The sequence below is a fragment of the Leuciscus leuciscus genome (assembly GCF_965113295.1).
Source record: "Leuciscus leuciscus genome assembly, chromosome: 1".
NCBI lineage: Eukaryota > Metazoa > Chordata > Actinopteri > Cypriniformes > Leuciscidae > Leuciscus > Leuciscus leuciscus.
Genome location: NC_138725.1, coordinates 71,660,390 through 71,682,762, shown reverse-complemented (window position 1 = coordinate 71,682,762; position 22,373 = coordinate 71,660,390). Strand labels below are relative to the sequence as shown.

Here is a 22,373-nt window from a genome sequence, read left to right as displayed (position 1 = left end):
CTTCTGTCCTAATTTCTTCAAGGGGAGGGTCTATGTTTTGCTATTGTGATGTTTTTGAAAAAACATACAGAGAGCAGCAGCTTTCATTTCTGCTCTGACAGTCACAATACACACCAAACACTGAATGTTAAAAATCAGGAATGGCGAGAAACTCGTGTAACCCCTCATCCAGGTCCTATTCACCCTCTTCTGTGCGGGTCTCTGGCATGGGAGTTATGCATTCTAGCAAGGAGGCTAAAGACTGCAGTCTCTAGCATAAGTCACTAGAGCATCTCTTGAGTTCAGGAAAGTGAAGTTTTAGCAACTACTAGCTAGCCTGTGTTACACTTAGTACATTGTCTTCAAAACAAACTTAGGTCTTCAGCTGACAGAATTTAAATCACGTCTGCTAGCACACTTCCTATACTGTTTATTAGGTCAGTAGGCGGTAGAATAGGCCGTGTTTTGCAGATGTTCAAACACATGAGCGTCTACACTATGAAATCAATCTGGCTGAATGTATTTAACTACCTCTGGAAGTGATTAAAAATAAAGCTAAAAATGTTTATTACACCCGTTGTGCATTTATCAGTCCACTTGTGGCTGGATTTACAAGAATGCTTAGTACCAGGTGTAAAAAAGGCCTTGGACAGCAACCTAAGTGGGATGTAATCGAAGGGATTAATGCTTAAGCAGTCTACTTCTCAAACACTACTGGACTATCCTGAAAAAACAAGTGACCTTACTTGGGCATGCCTGAGTATCAATGTGCAGTTATGTTAGTCCAGCCATAAAGTCAAGTGTAGAGTCACAAACAGAAGTTACACAACCCTTAATTTGATACCATGTAAAACATGAACGGGGACCCCAAGTTAGCAACTAGAGCTTAGCAAATAGTTACGTTGAATGGCTCGGCCAGAAGCTTGGCCCATTTAGTTCAAGTCTAGAACCTCAATGCACAAAAGAAAAGGGATTAGTAGTGCTGCCCTACAACTCAAACTGAGAACAGTTATGAAACAAACTCCAGTCAGAAATCAGAGAAACTAATGTTGAGTTTCAGGAAGTTTATTAAACTAAATTCACATGACCAGGATGACTTCTCCACTAGACACCACAGTTTGCCCACTAGAGATGGTCTTGACGTGCGTGTCTCTTCCTGTAAAAAGTGGTAGAAGCATGAGGGGCATTTAAAAACAAAGAAATTCAGTTCCTGAAGTCAATTTACAGCAAGCACTCACTTTTCCTAGTGCAGCTTTGCTCACAGGAGCCAGAAGAGGGATGGCACACCGCTGTACTACAGTGGATGAAGATCTAACAGAGGGGAAAGGGTTAAGTCATAGAATACACTAAAAAGCACCAATATTAAGGCTTGAGGCAAGGCTGCGGAGCATACGGTTTCCTGCAGAGGAGCCAGTGACGCTGGATCAACAAATGTGAACATCTTCACAACAAAGCGCTTGTAGTGGGTGGGAAACTGAAGACCAGAAGATCCAGTCACTGGAACCAATGTGGTCAAGTAACGATCATCCTGGTAAGGGCATCTGAAAGGCAAAGAGGCAGTCAGAAATGCCTTACAGCACATGGATAAAGACTGGCCTTACTCACCCATCAACCATAAGGTCCCATTGGGGTAGACTGAGTGGATTGGGGGTTTGTGTCGCCCAGCAACGTCCCAGCATCAGGACAATGTTGGGGTCGGTCCTCTCCAAAATGCGCACCTCAACATACACGGGTTCTCGCAGGACTTTTGTAACTGGATAATCAGCGTCACTGTAGTAGGATGTGTACGCCTCGTCCCCTGAGGATACAGTGTTTAACTAGAAACTAATGCAACCTGGAGTTTGAGAGGCTTTAGGCATACTTGGGACAAACACTTACCTTCTGCACAGCCTTTAGTGACACATTGACCATTTGCTAGTCTAAGCTCCACCCTGAGGGGTCCAGGAGCAGCTACTGGTGGAGGTGGGGGAACAGTGTTGACCTCCACAACCAGAGCTTCCACAGAAGTAGCAGAGTACCTACACTGGAAGAGAAGCCTGGACAAACCATGAGCTTGTAGCATTTGTCAATGATTAACATTTATGATAAAGCATACGTCACCTACTCAAAATGGCTGTCCCTTGTGATGGAACCAAATGGTCCGATACCAACTTCATACGAGGAGGTCATTCTGTTTTCATACACCACATATCCACTGTCCTCCTGCAAATAGTAAAACTGTTGGCATCCAGTCCATTCTAAGATCCAGTCCATTTCAGAAGAAAACCACAAGCAGCTACTCACCATCATGCTCGTGCCACATGCAGTGACCGGGAACTGGTATATAACAAAGAAAGGTGTGGATCCCACAGGACTGCAAGATGGGTCAGTTCCACCCTGGAGACTGACTGAATCCAGGCTCAATCGAGGCAGCGTGGCATCTCTAGCTACCACTACCACAAACTGACCATCTCTTATACACTGGACAGTCACTGGAATGAGTTACAAGAGCAGGTTATTGCTGAAGATCAGTTTAACATGAACACCTTTGCATTGGATCAACACTTACCTGCCTTCCCATAGTAACACTGCTGTCCATTAAAGCAGCAGTTGATAGCTGCACACTCAGCACCACTGATACCAGGGGGTCCACATTGGATCTGCTCATAATCAGCTACAGCACATTTGTCAAGGGGCTCTGCCTGTGCCACTGGCTGCTTAGGCTGAAACTGCTGAGGAAACTGTTGACTAGCTTGCAGTTGAACTGACTGAGGAAACTGTTGACTAGCTTGCAGTTGAACTGACTGAGGAAACTGTTGACTAGCTTGCTGTTGACTAGCTTGCAGTTGAACTGACTGAGGAAACTGTTGACTAGCTTGCTGTTGACTAGCTTGCAGTTGAACTGACTGAGGAAACTGTTGACTAGCTTGCTGTTGACTAGCTTGCAGTTGAACTGACTGAGGAAACTGTTGACTAGCTTGCTGTTGAACTGGCCGAGGAAACTGTTGACTAGCTTGCTGTTGAACTGGCCGAGGAAACTGTTGACTAGCTTGCTGTTGAACTGGCCGAGGAAACTGTTGACTAGCTTGCAGTTGAACTGACTGAGGAAACTGTTGACTAGCTTGCTGTTGACTAGCTTGCAGTTGAACTGACTGAGGAAACTGTTGACTAGCTTGCTGTTGACTAGCTTGCAGTTGAACTGACTGAGGAAACTGTTGACTAGCTTGCAGTTGAACTGACTGAGGAAACTGTTGACTAGCTTGCTGTTGACTAGCTTGCAGTTGAACTGACTGAGGAAACTGTTGACTAGCTTGCTGTTGAACTGGCCGAGGAAACTGTTGACTAGCTTGCTGTTGAACTGGCCGAGGAAACTGTTGACTAGCTTGCTGTTGAACTGGCCGAGGAAACTGTTGACTAGCTTGCTGTTGAACTGGCCGAGGAAACTGTTGACTAGCTTGCTGTTGAACTGGCCGAGGAAACTGTTGACTAGCTTGCTGTTGAACCGGCCGAGGAAACTGTTGACTAGCTTGCTGTTGAACTGGTTGTTGAACCCGCTGGTCAGTTTGCTGGAACATCAGAGTTTGAGGATTCTGGGGCAGCTTACTCCACTGTGGAACAGCATGACAGAAAACACAGAACCAAACACAAAGTGCCAGAGACTGAAAAACACACAAACTTCCTGCCATTGTTGAACAGTTAGTCACACTATTGAGATGCTGCCCTTTGGTCTTTTTGTACAATACAAACTTTGGCTAATTAATGATAATTCCTCCCTCTTCATTAACATTCATGATTCTCCAGACTTGTTTGAGTGGGAGTTTATGCAACTGGGTGATTCTATTGGTTCTTAATTTTTTTTAAACATTTCTTAAACATCTTGGAGTTTTCATGACAAAAGTCCTGTATATTCATGATATGCTAACACAACAATGATTTACTAAAAACAGAAAAGTGTTTTCTTTGCGTTTTTGTGGGCAGACGACAACATAGGGTGACAGACCCGAAATTGGCACGTCCCGCAAGACATACTGTCCCGCATTTCAGTTATGTTTGTATTATAATTTTTATTTTATCCCTGAAATTACAATATCACTGTAAAAAATAGAATTAAAACTGTGACTGGCAATTAAAAATCTATTTGTGTAGCAGTCATGTTCTAGCTGTGAAAATAAACAACCAACCAACGCAATCGTAGAGAGAGATTTTCCCACTAAATGGACAGCGCAAAGGAATAAGTGCCGGCCTCATCAAAGTCGGTAAACACAGCTATACCAGCAAGGATTTCATTTCACATACTGGATAAGAACCTCAAGAGCTGCTCAAAGCTGCCCAAATTGATGATTTAAAGCAGATATGGGGAACGTCGGTCCTGCAGGGCCACTGTCCTAAGGAGTTTAGCTCCAACCCTTATAAAAACTCACCTGCCTGTTGCCTTAGTGATCCTGAAGACATTGATTAGCGTGTTCAGGTGTGTTTGATTAGGTTCGGAGCTAAACTCTGCAGGACAGTGGCCCTCCAGGATCGACTTTCCCCATCACTGATTTAAAGCATGTAAACATCAATCCTGATGGCAAATATTTCCAACGAACATGCACCGATCCCGTGGATGCTCGAAAGCCACCCACTGAAATGGTCGAGCACCTACGGAAAAACATGAGATATTCTTTATTCATTTGAACCTATAAAAAAATTGTATTGCAACTTTCAGACACAACTTTTTTCTCACGTGAATAGTTAATTTAAGGCGGTTTCTAGGCGTTATTATAATGACATACTGTATGTCGAGAGCGCATTATTGTAATGAGTGCATCAAATGCACGAGCAGGAATTGCATTAAACTGTACGCATGCTCTCTCTCGCTCAGATATTACATGTGCATGCTCAAACTAAACTCAAAAAAAGTTTAAATATGTCATTTTGTTGATCGAAGATGAGTTTTAAGGGATAAAATTGACTACAGGGGGACTTTAAGACCAAATAACTGGTCATGTGAAAGTGCACACTCTTCAAGAACTCATAAGGGCAGTTCTTGCATGGCCACATATTTAAAGCTCTCAAGCACTGTTCACACCCAGTGTTAAGATGGTATTAATTTTGTTGGATCGGATCACAATTAGACATTCCTGTTTACACCTGTTTTAATTGGTCTCCTTTGTTCACTTCCATCCTAATTTCTTCGAGGGGAGGGTCTACGTTTTGGCTTTTTCAGATCTTTCAAAAAGATATAACGGAAAAACATACGGAGAGCAGCAGCTTTCGTTTCTGCTCTGACAGTCGCGATACCAGACTGAATCCATGTTAAAAATCAGGAATGGTGAGAAACTCGTGTAACCCCTCATCCAGGTCCTATTCGCCCTCTCCTGTGCGGGAGTTATGCACTCTAGCAAGGAGGCTAAAGACTGCAGTCTCTAGAGCGTCTCTTGAGTTCAGGAAAGTGAAGTTTTAGCAACTACTTGCTGGCCTGTGTTACACTTGGTACATTAGCCGCGTTTCCACTGTCGGGCCAGGGCCGGGCCGTGCTAGTGCGTGCCAGGGCCAGTCGCGTTTCCACTGTCACTTCCGGGGCTTGAGCGGGGCTTACTCGGGGCCAACGGCCAGGATTTCTGGCCCGTCAAATACCTTGGGCTAGAGCGGGCCAGCTCGGGCTAGAGGAGTGGTTACGAACAGAGGCGGAGTTCACCTGAGACGGGAGACGGCAGCGCCGGATGATTCTGTCAGCATTAAAGACTTTTAAAATAATTTAACTCGCGTTCATGTTTGAATACCTTGTGTTTGTGATGCAAAAGACTATGCGCGCTAACCATTACCATAGTAAACATAATAAACGCTTGAAGATACAAATAGTAAAAAAACATAGTGAACGCTTGAAGAAATCAGACCAGTCATAAAGGCTATCACAGTCATGTTTTTATTTTATCTGTCAGTAGCCTACGTCTCGTCTCTTTATACCGGACTATCATAAAATAAAGCAACTTCTTTTTCGGGAGCTTCCTCTGTTTCTCAGACTGAAAATATCTGTATTGGAGTCGAGAGAGTGCTAAAGCTCCTCAGGTTGTATTTTTGGTGGCATATATTTGTAGAAATGATCATTCTTTCTAAATGTGATGTAAATATGTCCTGTAACTACCAGATAAACAGTAACAGACGCGACTGAAGTAGTAAGTGTGTCCTCTTTCTTTTGTGAAATAGACCTAACGGTAATTTATTTCTGAGTGACTAATGTGCAATTTTGACATAAATTAATTCATTATGATCAATGTATCACTTTTTATTGTAAACCATCAATGCTTGGGTTTTAAATATTCAAGTAAACAACAAAAATGCCAGCAAACAGCCGCTTTTATCATGTTTGTTTTCAACGCTGTTTCCAGTGATTTCTGATTAGTTTTCTGATAAAACTTCCATTTGTTGGTGAATGGGTTAGTGTGACGTTGTTCCAGAGAGCCGTGTTACGGGCGTGTTTTAGTGAAGCGCTGTGGAGCTTCTGGCCCGACAGTGGAAACGCAGGCCCGGTGCTATTAGCCCGGCACGGCCCGTTTAAAGCCCTGGCTCGCACTGGCCTGACAGTGGAAACGCGTTCATACTGAGTATCAATATGTGCAGTTATGTTAGTCTAGCCGTAAATTCAAATGTAGTGTCACAAACAGAAGTTACACAACCCTTAATTTGATACCATGTGAAACATGAACGGGGGCCCCCCGAAGGTAACAACTAGAGCTTTGCAAATAGTTAAATTAAATGGCTTGGCCCATTTAGTTCAAGTCCAGAACCTGAATGCACAAAAGAAAAGGGATTAGTAGTGCTGCCCTACAACTCAAACTGAGAACAGTTATGAAACAAACTCCAGTCAGAAATCAGAGAAACTAATGTTAGTTTCAGGAAGTTTATTAAAAAGCTAAAGTCACAGGACCAGGATGACTTCTCCACTAGACACTACAGTTTGCCCACTAGAGATGGTCTTGACGTGCGTGTCTCTTCCTGTAAAAAGTGGTAGAAGCATGAGGGGCATTTAAAAACAAAGAAATTCAGTTCCTGAAGTCAATTTACAGCAAGCACTCACTTTTCCTAGTGCAGCTTTGCTCACAGGAGCCAGAAGAGGGATGGCACACCGCTGTACTACAGTGGATGAAGATCTAACAGAGGGGAAAGGGTTAAGTCATAGAATACACTAAAAAGCACCAATATTAAGGCTTGAGGCAAGGCTGCGGAGCATACGGTTTCCTGCAGAGGAGCCAGTGACGCTGGATCAACAAATGTGAACATCTTCACAACAAAGCGCTTGTAGTGGGTGGGAAACTGAAGACCAAAAGATCCAGTCACTGGAACCAATGTGGTCAAGTAACGATCATCCTGGTAAGGGCATCTGAAAGGCAAAGAGGCAGTCAGAAATGCCTTACAGCACATGGATAAAGACTGGCCTTACTCACCCATCAACCATAAGGTCCCATTGGGGTAGACTGAGTGGATTGGGGGTTTGTGTCGCCCAGCAACGTCCCAGCATCAGGACAATGTTGGGGTCGGTCCTCTCCAAAATGCGCACCTCAACATACACGGGTTCTCGCAGGACTTTTGTAACTGGATAATCAGTGTCACTGTAGTAGGATGTGTACGCCTCGTCCCCTGAGGATACAGTGTTTAACTAGAAACTAATGCAACCTGGAGTTTGAGAGGCTTTAGGCATACTTGGGACAAACACTTACCTTCTGCACAGCCTTTAGTGACACATTGACCATTTGCTAGTCTAAGCTCCACCCTGAGGGGTCCAGGAGCAGCTACTGGTGGAGGTGGGGGAACAGTGTTGACCTCCACAACCAGAGCTTCCACAGAAGTAGCAGAGTACCTACACTGGAAGAGAAGCCTGGACAAACCATGAGCTTGTAGCATTTGTCAATGATTAACATTTATGATAAAGCATACGTCACCTACTCAAAATGGCTGTCCCTTGTGATGGAACCAAATGGTCCGATACCAACTTCATACGAGGAGGTCATTCTGTTTTCATACACCACATATCCACTGTCCTCCTGCAAATAGTAAAACTGTTGGCATCCAGTCCATTCTAAGTCATGCAGAAGAAAACCACAAGCAGCTACTCACCATCATGCTCGTGCCACATGCAGTGACCGGGAACTGGTATATAACAAAGAAAGGTGTGGATCCCACAGGACTGCAAGATGGGTCAGTTCCACCCTGGAGACTGACTGAATCCAGGCTCAATCGAGGCAGCGTGGCATCTCTAGCTACCACTACCACAAACTGACCATCTCTTATACACTGGACAGTCACTGGAATGAGTTACAAGAGCAGGTTATTGCTGAAGATCAGTTTAACATGAACACCTTTGCATTGGATCAACACTTACCTGCCTTCCCATAGTAACACTGCTGTCCATTAAAGCAGCAGTTGATAGCTGCACACTCAGCACCACTGATACCAGGGGGTCCACATTGGATCTGCTCATAATCAGCTACAGCACATTTGTCAAGGGGCTCTGCCTGTGCCACTGGCTGCTTAGGCTGAAACTGCTGAGGAAACTGTTGACTAGCTTGCAGTTGAACTGACTGAGGAAACTGTTGACTAGCTTGCAGTTGAACTGACTGAGGAAACTGTTGACTAGCTTGCTGTTGACTAGCTTGCAGTTGAACTGACTGAGGAAACTGTTGACTAGCTTGCTGTTGACTAGCTTGCAGTTGAACTGACTGAGGAAACTGTTGACTAGCTTGCTGTTGACTAGCTTGCAGTTGAACTGACTGAGGAAACTGTTGACTAGCTTGCTGTTGAACTGGCCGAGGAAACTGTTGACTAGCTTGCTGTTGAACTGGCCGAGGAAACTGTTGACTAGCTTGCTGTTGAACTGGCCGAGGAAACTGTTGACTAGCTTGCAGTTGAACTGACTGAGGAAACTGTTGACTAGCTTGCTGTTGACTAGCTTGCAGTTGAACTGACTGAGGAAACTGTTGACTAGCTTGCTGTTGACTAGCTTGCAGTTGAACTGACTGAGGAAACTGTTGACTAGCTTGCTGTTGACTAGCTTGCAGTTGAACTGACTGAGGAAACTGTTGACTAGCTTGCTGTTGAACTGGCCGAGGAAACTGTTGACTAGCTTGCTGTTGAACTGGCCGAGGAAACTGTTGACTAGCTTGCTGTTGAACTGGCCGAGGAAACTGTTGACTAGCTTGCTGTTGAACCGGCCGAGGAAACTGTTGACTAGCTTGCTGTTGAACTGGTTGTTGAACCCGCTGGTCAGTTTGCTGGAACATCAGAGTTTGAGGATTCTGGGGCAGCTTACTCCACTGTGGAACAGCATGACAGAAAACACAGAACCAAACACAAAGTGCCAGAGACTGAAAAACACACAAACTTCCTGCCATTGTTGAACAGTTAGTCACACTATTGAGATGCTGCCCTTTGGTCTTTTAGTACAATACAAACTTTGGCTAATTAATGATAATTCCTCCCTCTTCATTAACATTCATGATTCTCCAGACTTGTTTGAGTGGGAGTTTATGCAACTGGGTGATTCTATTGGTTCTTAATTTTTTTTAAACATTTCTTAAACATCTTGGAGTTTTCATGACAAAAGTCCTGTATATTCATGATATGCTAACACAACAATGATTTACTAAAAACAGAAAAGTGTTTTCTTTGCGTTTTTGTGGGCAGACGACAACATAGGGTGACAGACCCGAAATTGGCACGTCCCGCAAGACATACTGTCCCGCATTTCAGTTATGTTTGTATTATAATTTTTATTTTATCCCTGAAATTACAATATCACTGTAAAAAATAGAATTAAAACTGTGACTGGCAATTAAAAATCTATTTGTGTAGCAGTCATGTTCTAGCTGTGAAAATAAACAACCAACCAACGCAATCGTAGAGAGAGATTTTCCCACTAAATGGACAGCGCAAAGGAATAAGTGCCGGCCTCATCAAAGTCGGTAAACACAGCTATACCAGCAAGGATTTCATTTCACATACTGGATAAGAACCTCAAGAGCTGCTCAAAGCTGCCCAAATTGATGATTTAAAGCAGATATGGGGAACGTCGGTCCTGCAGGGCCACTGTCCTAAGGAGTTTAGCTCCAACCCTTATAAAAACTCACCTGCCTGTTGCCTTAGTGATCCTGAAGACATTGATTAGCGTGTTCAGGTGTGTTTGATTAGGTTCGGAGCTAAACTCTGCAGGACAGTGGCCCTCCAGGATCGACTTTCCCCATCACTGATTTAAAGCATGTAAACATCAATCCTGATGGCAAATATTTCCAACGAACATGCACCGATCCCGTGGATGCTCGAAAGCCACCCACTGAAATGGTCGAGCACCTACGGAAAAACATGAGATATTCTTTATTCATTTGAACCTATAAAAAAATTGTATTGCAACTTTCAGACACAACTTTTTTCTCACGTGAATAGTTAATTTAAGGCGGTTTCTAGGCGTTATTATAATGACATACTGTATGTCGAGAGCGCATTATTGTAATGAGTGCATCAAATGCACGAGCAGGAATTGCATTAAACTGTACGCATGCTCTCTCTCGCTCAGATATTACATGTGCATGCTCAAACTAAACTCAAAAAAAGTTTAAATATGTCATTTTGTTGATCGAAGATGAGTTTTAAGGGATAAAATTGACTACAGGGGGACTTTAAGACCAAATAACTGGTCATGTGAAAGTGCACACTCTTCAAGAACTCATAAGGGCAGTTCTTGCATGGCCACATATTTAAAGCTCTCAAGCACTGTTCACACCCAGTGTTAAGATGGTATTAATTTTGTTGGATCGGATCACAATTAGACATTCCTGTTTACACCTGTTTTAATTGGTCTCCTTTGTTCACTTCCATCCTAATTTCTTCGAGGGGAGGGTCTACGTTTTGGCTTTTTCAGATCTTTCAAAAAGATATAACGGAAAAACATACGGAGAGCAGCAGCTTTCGTTTCTGCTCTGACAGTCGCGATACCAGACTGAATCCATGTTAAAAATCAGGAATGGTGAGAAACTCGTGTAACCCCTCATCCAGGTCCTATTCGCCCTCTCCTGTGCGGGTCTCTGGTGTGGGAGTTATGCACTCTAGCAAGGAGGCTAAAGACTGCAGTCTCTAGAGCGTCTCTTGAGTTCAGGAAAGTGAAGTTTTAGCAACTACTTGCTGGCCTGTGTTACACTTGGTACATTAGCCGCGTTTCCACTGTCGGGCCAGGGCCGGGCCGTGCTAGTGCGTGCCAGGGCCAGTCGCGTTTCCACTGTCACTTCCGGGGCTTGAGCGGGGCTTACTCTGGGCCAACGGCCAGGATTTCTGGCCCGTCAAATACGTTGGGCTAGAGCGGGCCAGCTCGGGCTAGAGGAGTGGTTACGAACAGAGGCGGAGTTCACCTGAGACGGGAGACGGCAGCGCCGGATGATTCTGTCAGCATTAAAGACTTTTAAAATAATTTAACTCGCGTTCATGTTTGAATACCTTGTGTTTGTGATGCAAAAGACTATGCGCGCTAACCATTACCATAGTAAACATAATAAACGCTTGAAGATACCAAATAGTAAAAAAACATAGTGAACGCTTGAAGAAATCAGACCAGTCATAAAGGCTATCACAGTCATGTTTTTATTTTATCTGTCAGTAGCCTACGTCTCGTCTCTTTATACCGGACTATCATAAAATAAAGCAACTTCTTTTTCGGGAGCTTCCTCTGTTTCTCAGACTGAAAATATCTGTATTGGAGTCGAGAGAGTGCTAAAGCTCCTCAGGTTGTATTTTTGGTGGCATATATTTGTAGAAATGATCATTCTTTCTAAATGTGATGTAAATATGTCCTGTAACTACCAGATAAACAGTAACAGACGCGACTGAAGTAGTAAGTGTGTCCTCTTTCTTTTGTGAAATAGACCTAACGGTAATTTATTTCTGAGTGACTAATGTGCAATTTTGACATAAATTAATTCATTATGATCAATGTATCACTTTTTATTGTAAACCATCAATGCTTGGGTTTTAAATATTCAAGTAAACAACAAAAATGCCAGCAAACAGCCGCTTTTATCATGTTTGTTTTCAACGCTGTTTCCAGTGATTTCTGATTAGTTTTCTGATAAAACTTCCATTTGTTGGTGAATGGGTTAGTGTGACGTTGTTCCAGAGAGCCGTGTTACGGGCGTGTTTTAGTGAAGCGCTGTGGAGCTTCTGGCCCGACAGTGGAAACGCAGGCCCGGTGCTATTAGCCCGGCACGGCCCGTTTAAAGCCCTGGCTCGCACTGGCCTGACAGTGGAAACGCGTTCATACTGAGTATCAATATGTGCAGTTATGTTAGTCTAGCCGTAAATTCAAATGTAGTGTCACAAACAGAAGTTACACAACCCTTAATTTGATACCATGTGAAACATGAACGGGGGCCCCCCGAAGGTAACAACTAGAGCTTTGCAAATAGTTAAATTAAATGGCTTGGCCCATTTAGTTCAAGTCCAGAACCTGAATGCACAAAAGAAAAGGGATTAGTAGTGCTGCCCTACAACTCAAACTGAGAACAGTTATGAAACAAACTCCAGTCAGAAATCAGAGAAACTAATGTTGAGTTTCAGGAAGTTTATTAAAAAGCTAAAGTCACAGGACCAGGATGACTTCTCCACTAGACACCACAGTTTGCCCACTAGAGATGGTCTTGACGTGCGTGTCTCTTCCTGTAAAAAGTGGTAGAAGCATGAGGGGCATTTAAAAACAAAGAAATTCAGTTCCTGAAGTCAATTTACAGCAAGCACTCACTTTTCCTAGTGCAGCTTTGCTCACAGGAGCCAGAAGAGGGATGGCACACCGCTGTACTACAGTGGATGAAGATCTAACAGAGGGGAAAGGGTTAAGTCATAGAATACACTAAAAAGCACCAATATTAAGGCTTGAGGCAAGGCTGCGGAGCATACGGTTTCCTGCAGAGGAGCCAGTGACGCTGGATCAACAAATGTGAACATCTTCACAACAAAGCGCTTGTAGTGGGTGGGAAACTGAAGACCAGAAGATCCAGTCACTGGAACCAATGTGGTCAAGTAACGATCATCCTGGTAAGGGCATCTGAAAGGCAAAGAGGCAGTCAGAAATGCCTTACAGCACATGGATAAAGACTGGCCTTACTCACCCATCAACCATAAGGTCCCATTGGGGTAGACTGAGTGGATTGGGGGTTTGTGTCGCCCAGCAACGTCCCAGCATCAGGACAATGTTGGGGTCGGTCCTCTCCAAAATGCGCACCTCAACATACACGGGTTCTCGCAGGACTTTTGTAACTGGATAATCAGCGTCACTGTAGTAGGATGTGTACGCCTCGTCCCCTGAGGATACAGTGTTTAACTAGAAACTAATGCAACCTGGAGTTTGAGAGGCTTTAGGCATACTTGGGACAAACACTTACCTTCTGCACAGCCTTTAGTGACACATTGACCATTTGCTAGTCTAAGCTCCACCCTGAGGGGTCCAGGAGCAGCTACTGGTGGAGGTGGGGGAACAGTGTTGACCTCCACAACCAGAGCTTCCACAGAAGTAGCAGAGTACCTACACTGGAAGAGAAGCCTGGACAAACCATGAGCTTGTAGCATTTGTCAATGATTAACATTTATGATAAAGCATACGTCACCTACTCAAAATGGCTGTCCCTTGTGATGGAACCAAATGGTCCGATACCAACTTCATACGAGGAGGTCATTCTGTTTTCATACACCACATATCCACTGTCCTCCTGCAAATAGTAAAACTGTTGGCATCCAGTCCATTCTAAGTCATGCAGAAGAAAACCACAAGCAGCTACTCACCATCATGCTCGTGCCACATGCAGTGACCGGGAACTGGTATATAACAAAGAAAGGTGTGGATCCCACAGGACTGCAAGATGGGTCAGTTCCACCCTGGAGACTGACTGAATCCAGGCTCAATCGAGGCAGCGTGGCATCTCTAGCTACCACTACCACAAACTGACCATCTCTTATACACTGGACAGTCACTGGAATGAGTTACAAGAGCAGGTTATTGCTGAAGATCAGTTTAACATGAACACCTTTGCATTGGATCAACACTTACCTGCCTTCCCATAGTAACACTGCTGTCCATTAAAGCAGCAGTTGATAGCTGCACACTCAGCACCACTGATACCAGGGGGTCCACATTGGATCTGCTCATAATCAGCTACAGCACATTTGTCAAGGGGCTCTGCCTGTGCCACTGGCTGCTTAGGCTGAAACTGCTGAGGAAACTGTTGACTAGCTTGCAGTTGAACTGACTGAGGAAACTGTTGACTAGCTTGCAGTTGAACTGACTGAGGAAACTGTTGACTAGCTTGCTGTTGACTAGCTTGCAGTTGAACTGACTGAGGAAACTGTTGACTAGCTTGCTGTTGACTAGCTTGCAGTTGAACTGACTGAGGAAACTGTTGACTAGCTTGCTGTTGACTAGCTTGCAGTTGAACTGACTGAGGAAACTGTTGACTAGCTTGCTGTTGAACTGGCCGAGGAAACTGTTGACTAGCTTGCTGTTGAACTGGCCGAGGAAACTGTTGACTAGCTTGCTGTTGAACTGGCCGAGGAAACTGTTGACTAGCTTGCAGTTGAACTGACTGAGGAAACTGTTGACTAGCTTGCTGTTGACTAGCTTGCAGTTGAACTGACTGAGGAAACTGTTGACTAGCTTGCTGTTGACTAGCTTGCAGTTGAACTGACTGAGGAAACTGTTGACTAGCTTGCTGTTGACTAGCTTGCAGTTGAACTGACTGAGGAAACTGTTGACTAGCTTGCTGTTGAACTGGCCGAGGAAACTGTTGACTAGCTTGCTGTTGAACTGGCCGAGGAAACTGTTGACTAGCTTGCTGTTGAACTGGCCGAGGAAACTGTTGACTAGCTTGCTGTTGAACCGGCCGAGGAAACTGTTGACTAGCTTGCTGTTGAACTGGTTGTTGAACCCGCTGGTCAGTTTGCTGGAACATCAGAGTTTGAGGATTCTGGGGCAGCTTACTCCACTGTGGAACAGCATGACAGAAAACACAGAACCAAACACAAAGTGCCAGAGACTGAAAAACACACAAACTTCCTGCCATTGTTGAACAGTTAGTCACACTATTGAGATGCTGCCCTTTGGTCTTTTAGTACAATACAAACTTTGGCTAATTAATGATAATTCCTCCCTCTTCATTAACATTCATGATTCTCCAGACTTGTTTGAGTGGGAGTTTATGCAACTGGGTGATTCTATTGGTTCTTAATTTTTTTTAAACATTTCTTAAACATCTTGGAGTTTTCATGACAAAAGTCCTGTATATTCATGATATGCTAACACAACAATGATTTACTAAAAACAGAAAAGTGTTTTCTTTGCGTTTTTGTGGGCAGACGACAACATAGGGTGACAGACCCGAAATTGGCACGTCCCGCAAGACATACTGTCCCGCATTTCAGTTATGTTTGTATTATAATTTTTATTTTATCCCTGAAATTACAATATCACTGTAAAAAATAGAATTAAAACTGTGACTGGCAATTAAAAATCTATTTGTGTAGCAGTCATGTTCTAGCTGTGAAAATAAACAACCAACCAACGCAATCGTAGAGAGAGATTTTCCCACTAAATGGACAGCGCAAAGGAATAAGTGCCGGCCTCATCAAAGTCGGTAAACACAGCTATACCAGCAAGGATTTCATTTCACATACTGGATAAGAACCTCAAGAGCTGCTCAAAGCTGCCCAAATTGATGATTTAAAGCAGATATGGGGAACGTCGGTCCTGCAGGGCCACTGTCCTAAGGAGTTTAGCTCCAACCCTTATAAAAACTCACCTGCCTGTTGCCTTAGTGATCCTGAAGACATTGATTAGCGTGTTCAGGTGTGTTTGATTAGGTTCGGAGCTAAACTCTGCAGGACAGTGGCCCTCCAGGATCGACTTTCCCCATCACTGATTTAAAGCATGTAAACATCAATCCTGATGGCAAATATTTCCAACGAACATGCACCGATCCCGTGGATGCTCGAAAGCCACCCACTGAAATGGTCGAGCACCTACGGAAAAACATGAGATATTCTTTATTCATTTGAACCTATAAAAAAATTGTATTGCAACTTTCAGACACAACTTTTTTCTCACGTGAATAGTTAATTTAAGGCGGTTTCTAGGCGTTATTATAATGACATACTGTATGTCGAGAGCGCATTATTGTAATGAGTGCATCAAATGCACGAGCAGGAATTGCATTAAACTGTACGCATGCTCTCTCTCGCTCAGATATTACATGTGCATGCTCAAACTAAACTCAAAAAAAGTTTAAATATGTCATTTTGTTGATCGAAGATGAGTTTTAAGGGATAAAATTGACTACAGGGGGACTTTAAGACCAAATAACTGGTCATGTGAAAGTGCACACTCTTCAAGAACTCATAAGGGCAGTTCTTGCATGGCCACATATTTAAAGCTCTCAAGCACTGTTCACACCCAGTGTTAAGATGGTATTAATTTTGTTGGATCGGATCACAATTAGACATTCCTGTTTACACCTGTTTTAATTGGTCTCCTTTGTTCACTTCCATCCTAATTTCTTCGAGGGGAGGGTCTACGTTTTGGCTTTTTCAGATCTTTCAAAAAGATATAACGGAAAAACATACGGAGAGCAGCAGCTTTCGTTTCTGCTCTGACAGTCGCGATACCAGACTGAATCCATGTTAAAAATCAGGAATGGTGAGAAACTCGTGTAACCCCTCATCCAGGTCCTATTCGCCCTCTCCTGTGCGGGTCTCTGGTGTGGGAGTTATGCACTCTAGCAAGGAGGCTAAAGACTGCAGTCTCTAGAGCGTCTCTTGAGTTCAGGAAAGTGAAGTTTTAGCAACTACTTGCTGGCCTGTGTTACACTTGGTACATTAGCCGCGTTTCCACTGTCGGGCCAGGGCCGGGCCGTGCTAGTGCGTGCCAGGGCCAGTCGCGTTTCCACTGTCACTTCCGGGGCTTGAGCGGGGCTTACTCTGGGCCAACGGCCAGGATTTCTGGCCCGTCAAATACGTTGGGCTAGAGCGGGCCAGCTCGGGCTAGAGGAGTGGTTACGAACAGAGGCGGAGTTCACCTGAGACGGGAGACGGCAGCGCCGGATGATTCTGTCAGCATTAAAGACTTTTAAAATAATTTAACTCGCGTTCATGTTTGAATACCTTGTGTTTGTGATGCAAAAGACTATGCGCGCTAACCATTACCATAGTAAACATAATAAACGCTTGAAGATACCAAATAGTAAAAAAACATAGTGAACGCTTGAAGAAATCAGACCAGTCATAAAGGCTATCACAGTCATGTTTTTATTTTATCTGTCAGTAGCCTACGTCTCGTCTCTTTATACCGGACTATCATAAAATAAAGCAACTTCTTTTTCGGGAGCTTCCTCTGTTTCTCAGACTGAAAATATCTGTATTGGAGTCGAGAGAGTGCTAAAGCTCCTCAGGTTGTATTTTTGGTGGCATATATTTGTAGAAATGATCATTCTTTCTAAATTTGATGTAAATATGTCCTGTAACTACCAGATAAACAGTAACAGACGCGACTGAAGTAGTAAGTGTGTCCTCTTTCTTTTGTGAAATAGACCTAACGGTAATTTATTTCTGAGTGACTAATGTGCAATTTTGACATAAATTAATTCATTATGATCAATGTATCACTTTTTATTGTAAACCATCAATGCTTGGGTTTTAAATATTCAAGTAAACAACAAAAATGCCAGCAAACAGCCGCTTTTATCATGTTTGTTTTCAACGCTGTTTCCAGTGATTTCTGATTAGTTTTCTGATAAAACTTCCATTTGTTGGTGAATGGGTTAGTGTGACGTTGTTCCAGAGAGCCGTGTTACGGGCGTGTTTTAGTGAAGCGCTGTGGAGCTTCTGGCCCGACAGTGGAAACGCAGGCCCGGTGCTATTAGCCCGGCACGGCCCGTTTAAAGCCCTGGCTCGCACTGGCCTGACAGTGGAAACGCGTTCATACTGAGTATCAATATGTGCAGTTATGTTAGTCTAGCCGTAAATTCAAATGTAGTGTCACAAACAGAAGTTACACAACCCTTAATTTGATACCATGTGAAACATGAACGGGGGCCCCCCGAAGGTAACAACTAGAGCTTTGCAAATAGTTAAATTAAATGGCTTGGCCCATTTAGTTCAAGTCCAGAACCTGAATGCACAAAAGAAAAGGGATTAGTAGTGCTGCCCTACAACTCAAACTGAGAACAGTTATGAAACAAACTCCAGTCAGAAATCAGAGAAACTAATGTTGAGTTTCAGGAAGTTTATTAAAAAGCTAAAGTCACAGGACCAGGATGACTTCTCCACTAGACACCACAGTTTGCCCACTAGAGATGGTCTTGACGTGCGTGTCTCTTCCTGTAAAAAGTGGTAGAAGCATGAGGGGCATTTAAAAACAAAGAAATTCAGTTCCTGAAGTCAATTTACAGCAAGCACTCACTTTTCCTAGTGCAGCTTTGCTCACAGGAGCCAGAAGAGGGATGGCACACCGCTGTACTACAGTGGATGAAGATCTAACAGAGGGGAAAGGGTTAAGTCATAGAATACACTAAAAAGCACCAATATTAAGGCTTGAGGCAAGGCTGCGGAGCATACGGTTTCCTGCAGAGGAGCCAGTGACGCTGGATCAACAAATGTGAACATCTTCACAACAAAGCGCTTGTAGTGGGTGGGAAACTGAAGACCAGAAGATCCAGTCACTGGAACCAATGTGGTCAAGTAACGATCATCCTGGTAAGGGCATCTGAAAGGCAAAGAGGCAGTCAGAAATGCCTTACAGCACATGGATAAAGACTGGCCTTACTCACCCATCAACCATAAGGTCCCATTGGGGTAGACTGAGTGGATTGGGGGTTTGTGTCGCCCAGCAACGTCCCAGCATCAGGACAATGTTGGGGTCGGTCCTCTCCAAAATGCGCACCTCAACATACACGGGTTCTCGCAGGACTTTTGTAACTGGATAATCAGCGTCACTGTAGTAGGATGTGTACGCCTCGTCCCCTGAGGATACAGTGTTTAACTAGAAACTAATGCAACCTGGAGTTTGAGAGGCTTTAGGCATACTTGGGACAAACACTTACCTTCTGCACAGCCTTTAGTGACACATTGACCATTTGCTAGTCTAAGCTCCACCCTGAGGGGTCCAGGAGCAGCTACTGGTGGAGGTGGGGGAACAGTGTTGACCTCCACAACCAGAGCTTCCACAGAAGTAGCAGAGTACCTACACTGGAAGAGAAGCCTGGACAAACCATGAGCTTGTAGCATTTGTCAATGATTAACATTTATGATAAAGCATACGTCACCTACTCAAAATGGCTGTCCCTTGTGATGGAACCAAATGGTCCGATACCAACTTCATACGAGGAGGTCATTCTGTTTTCATACACCACATATCCACTGTCCTCCTGCAAATAGTAACACTGTTGGCATCCAGTCCATTCTAAGATCCAGTCCATTTCAGAAGAAAACCACAAGCAGCTACTCACCATCATGCTCGTGCCACATGCAGTGACCGGGAACTGGTATATAACAAAGAAAGGTGTGGATCCCACAGGACTGCAAGATGGGTCAGTTCCACCCTGGAGACTGACTGAATCCAGGCTCAATCGAGGCAGCGTGGCATCTCTAGCTACCACTACCACAAACTGACCATCTCTTATACACTGGACAGTCACTGGAATGAGTTACAAGAGCAGGTTATTGCTGAAGATCAGTTTAACATGAACACCTTTGCATTGGATCAACACTTACCTGCCTTCCCATAGTAACACTGCTGTCCATTAAAGCAGCAGTTGATAGCTGCACACTCAGCACCACTGATACCAGGGGGTCCACATTGGATCTGCTCATAATCAGCTACAGCACATTTGTCAAGGGGCTCTGCCTGTGCCACTGGCTGCTTAGGCTGAAACTGCTGAGGAAACTGTTGACTAGCTTGCAGTTGAACTGACTGAGGAAACTGTTGACTAGCTTGCAGTTGAACTGACTGAGGAAACTGTTGACTAGCTTGCAGTTGAACTGACTGAGGAAACTGTTGACTAGCTTGCTGTTGACTAGCTTGCAGTTGAACTGACTGAGGAAACTGTTGACTAGCTTGCTGTTGAACTGGCCGAGGAAACTGTTGACTAGCTTGCTGTTGAACTGGCCGAGGAAACTGTTGACTAGCTTGCTGTTGAACTGGCCGAGGAAACTGTTGACTAGCTTGCTGTTGAACTGACTGAGGAAACTGTTGACTAGCTTGCAGTTGAACTGACTGAGGAAACTGTTGACTAGCTTGCTGTTGACTAGCTTGCAGTTGAACTGACTGAGGAAACTGTTGACTATCTTGCTGTTGACTAGCTTGCAGTTGAACTGACTGAGGAAACTGTTGACTAGCTTGCTGTTGACTAGCTTGCAGTTGAACTGACTGAGGAAACTGTTGACTAGCTTGCTGTTGAACTGGCCGAGGAAAATGTTGACTAGCTTGCTGTTGACTAGCTTGCAGTTGAACTGACTGAGGAAACTGTTGACTAGCTTGCTGTTGAACTGGCCGAGGAAAATGTTGACTAGCTTGCTGTTGACTAGCTTGCAGTTGAACTGACTGAGGAAACTGTTGACTAGCTTGCTGTTGAACTGGCCGAGGAAAATGTTGACTAGCTTGCTGTTGAACTGGCCGAGGAAACTGTTGACTAGCTTGCTGTTGAACTGACTGAGGAAACTGTTGACTAGCTTGCTGTTGAACTGGCCGAGGAAAATGTTGACTAGCTTGCTGTTGAACTGGCCGAGGAAACTGTTGACTAGCTTGCTGTTGAACTGGCCGAGGAAACCGTTGACTAGCTTGCTGTTGAACCGGCCGAGGAAACTGTTGACTAGCTTGCTGTTGAACTGGTTGTTGAACCCGCTGGTCAGTTTGCTGGAACATCAGAGTTTGAGGATTCTGGGGCAGCTTACTCCACTGTGGAACAGCATGACAGAAAACACAGAACCAAACACAAAGTGCCAGAGACTGAAAAACACACAAAGTGCCAGAGACTGAAAAACACACAAACTTCCTGCCATTGTTGAACAGTTAGTCACACTATTGAGATGCTGCCCTTTGGTCTTTTTGTACAATACAAACTTTGGCTAATTAATGATAATTCCTCCCTCTTCATTAACATTCATGATTCTCCAGACTTGTTTGAGTGGGAGTTTATGCAACTGGGTGATTCTATTGGTTCTTAATTTTTTTTAAACATTTCTTAAACATCTTGGAGTTTTCATGACAAAAGTCCTGTATATTCATGATATGCTTACACAACAATGATTTACTAAAAAACAGAAAAGTGTTTTCTTTGCGTTTTTGTGGGCAGACGACAACATAGGGGGACAGTCCCGAAATTGGCACGTCCCGCAAGACATACTGTCCCGCATTTCAGTTATGTTTGTATTATAATTTTTATTTTATCCCTGAAATTACAATATCACTGTAAAAAATAGAATTAAAACTGTGACTGGCAATTAAAAATCTATTTGTGTAGCAGTCATGTTCTAGCTGTGAAAATAAACAACCAACCAACGCAATCATAGAGAGAGATTTTCCCACTAAATGGACAGCGCAAAGGAATAAGTGCCGGCCTCATCAAAGTCGGTAAACACAGCTATATCAGCAAGGATTTCATTTCACATACTGGATAAGAACCTCAAGAGCTGCTCAAAGCTGCCCAAATTTGCCCAAATTAACGATTTCAAGCAGGTATGGGGAACGTCGGTCCTGGAGGGCCACTGTCCTAAGGAGTTTAGCTCCCACCCTAATAAAAACTCACCTGCCTGTTGCCTTAGTGATCCTGAAGACATTGATTAGCTTGTTCAGGTGTGTTTGATTAGGTTTGGAGCTAAACTCTGCAGGACAGTGGCCCTCCTGGACTGACGTTCCCCATCACTGATTTAAAGCATGTAATCATCCATTCTGATGGCAAATATTTCCAACAAACATGCACTGATTCCGTGGATACTCGAGCGCCACTCACTGAAATGGTCGAGCACTTACGGAAAAACACAATCTTTATTCATTTTAACCTATAAAAAAATGTATTGCAACTTTCAGACACAACTTTTTTCTCAGAAATGAAGCGAGGGGGCGGGGATCAATCCTGGCCACGCCCCTTTCTTACGGACAGCATCTCCGTCCCCTTACAGCCCATTTCCCGCCTCCCCACTCCACGCCATTGGCGGACATAGGCGGGGTGGGCGGGGCCATCCACGTAGCGCCTATTTGTCCCCTTCCAGCCGCAATAAAGTGAGGGGGCGGGGATCGATCCTGGCCACGCCCCTCACCACGGACAGCCTATTTGTCCCCTTCCAGCCTATTTCAAGGGTCCACAACCCACGAACCGACTGCCCGGGGGCGTCCAAGAAAAGCCTATTTGTGCCATTAC

The 22,373-nt window shown here is 44.1% G+C and overlaps 4 protein-coding genes across 4 annotated transcripts; all 4 read right to left on the bottom strand.

The window, feature by feature from the left end:
* Nucleotides 1-1,034: 1,034 nt before the first annotated feature.
* On the bottom strand, nt 1,035-4,751 carry LOC309499632 (zona pellucida sperm-binding protein 4-like; the record flags this gene model as incomplete). Its single annotated transcript, XM_082170990.1, has 10 exons — nt 1,035-1,135; nt 1,218-1,290; nt 1,373-1,520; nt 1,585-1,777; nt 1,858-2,015; nt 2,084-2,181; nt 2,263-2,450; nt 2,528-2,813; nt 3,510-3,566; nt 4,734-4,751. The coding sequence occupies 10 exons, from the start codon at nt 4,749-4,751 to the stop codon at nt 1,059-1,061; spliced, it is 1,296 nt and encodes a 431-aa protein (XP_082027116.1). The 3' UTR covers nt 1,035-1,058.
* A 2,108-nt stretch (nt 4,752-6,859) lies between these two features.
* On the bottom strand, nt 6,860-10,436 carry LOC309499566 (zona pellucida sperm-binding protein 4-like; the record flags this gene model as incomplete). Its single annotated transcript, XM_082170868.1, has 10 exons — nt 6,860-6,936; nt 7,019-7,091; nt 7,174-7,321; nt 7,386-7,578; nt 7,659-7,816; nt 7,885-7,982; nt 8,056-8,243; nt 8,321-8,606; nt 9,195-9,251; nt 10,419-10,436. 10 exons carry the CDS (start codon nt 10,434-10,436, stop codon nt 6,860-6,862), a joined length of 1,296 nt encoding a protein of 431 aa, XP_082026994.1.
* Nucleotides 10,437-12,521: 2,085 nt separating this feature from the next.
* LOC309499493 (zona pellucida sperm-binding protein 4-like) lies at nt 12,522-16,136 on the bottom strand (the record flags this gene model as incomplete). The annotated part of the gene is made up of 10 exons (XM_082170745.1): nt 12,522-12,636; nt 12,719-12,791; nt 12,874-13,021; nt 13,086-13,278; nt 13,359-13,516; nt 13,585-13,682; nt 13,756-13,943; nt 14,021-14,306; nt 14,895-14,951; nt 16,119-16,136. 10 exons carry the CDS (start codon nt 16,134-16,136, stop codon nt 12,560-12,562), a joined length of 1,296 nt encoding a protein of 431 aa, XP_082026871.1. The 3' UTR covers nt 12,522-12,559.
* Nucleotides 16,137-18,221: 2,085 nt separating this feature from the next.
* On the bottom strand, nt 18,222-22,139 carry LOC309499411 (zona pellucida sperm-binding protein 4-like; the record flags this gene model as incomplete). Its single annotated transcript, XM_082170644.1, has 10 exons — nt 18,222-18,336; nt 18,419-18,491; nt 18,574-18,721; nt 18,786-18,978; nt 19,059-19,216; nt 19,285-19,382; nt 19,464-19,651; nt 19,729-20,182; nt 20,855-20,911; nt 22,110-22,139. 10 exons carry the CDS (start codon nt 22,137-22,139, stop codon nt 18,260-18,262), a joined length of 1,476 nt encoding a protein of 491 aa, XP_082026770.1. The 3' UTR covers nt 18,222-18,259.
* Nucleotides 22,140-22,373: the final 234 nt, after the last annotated feature.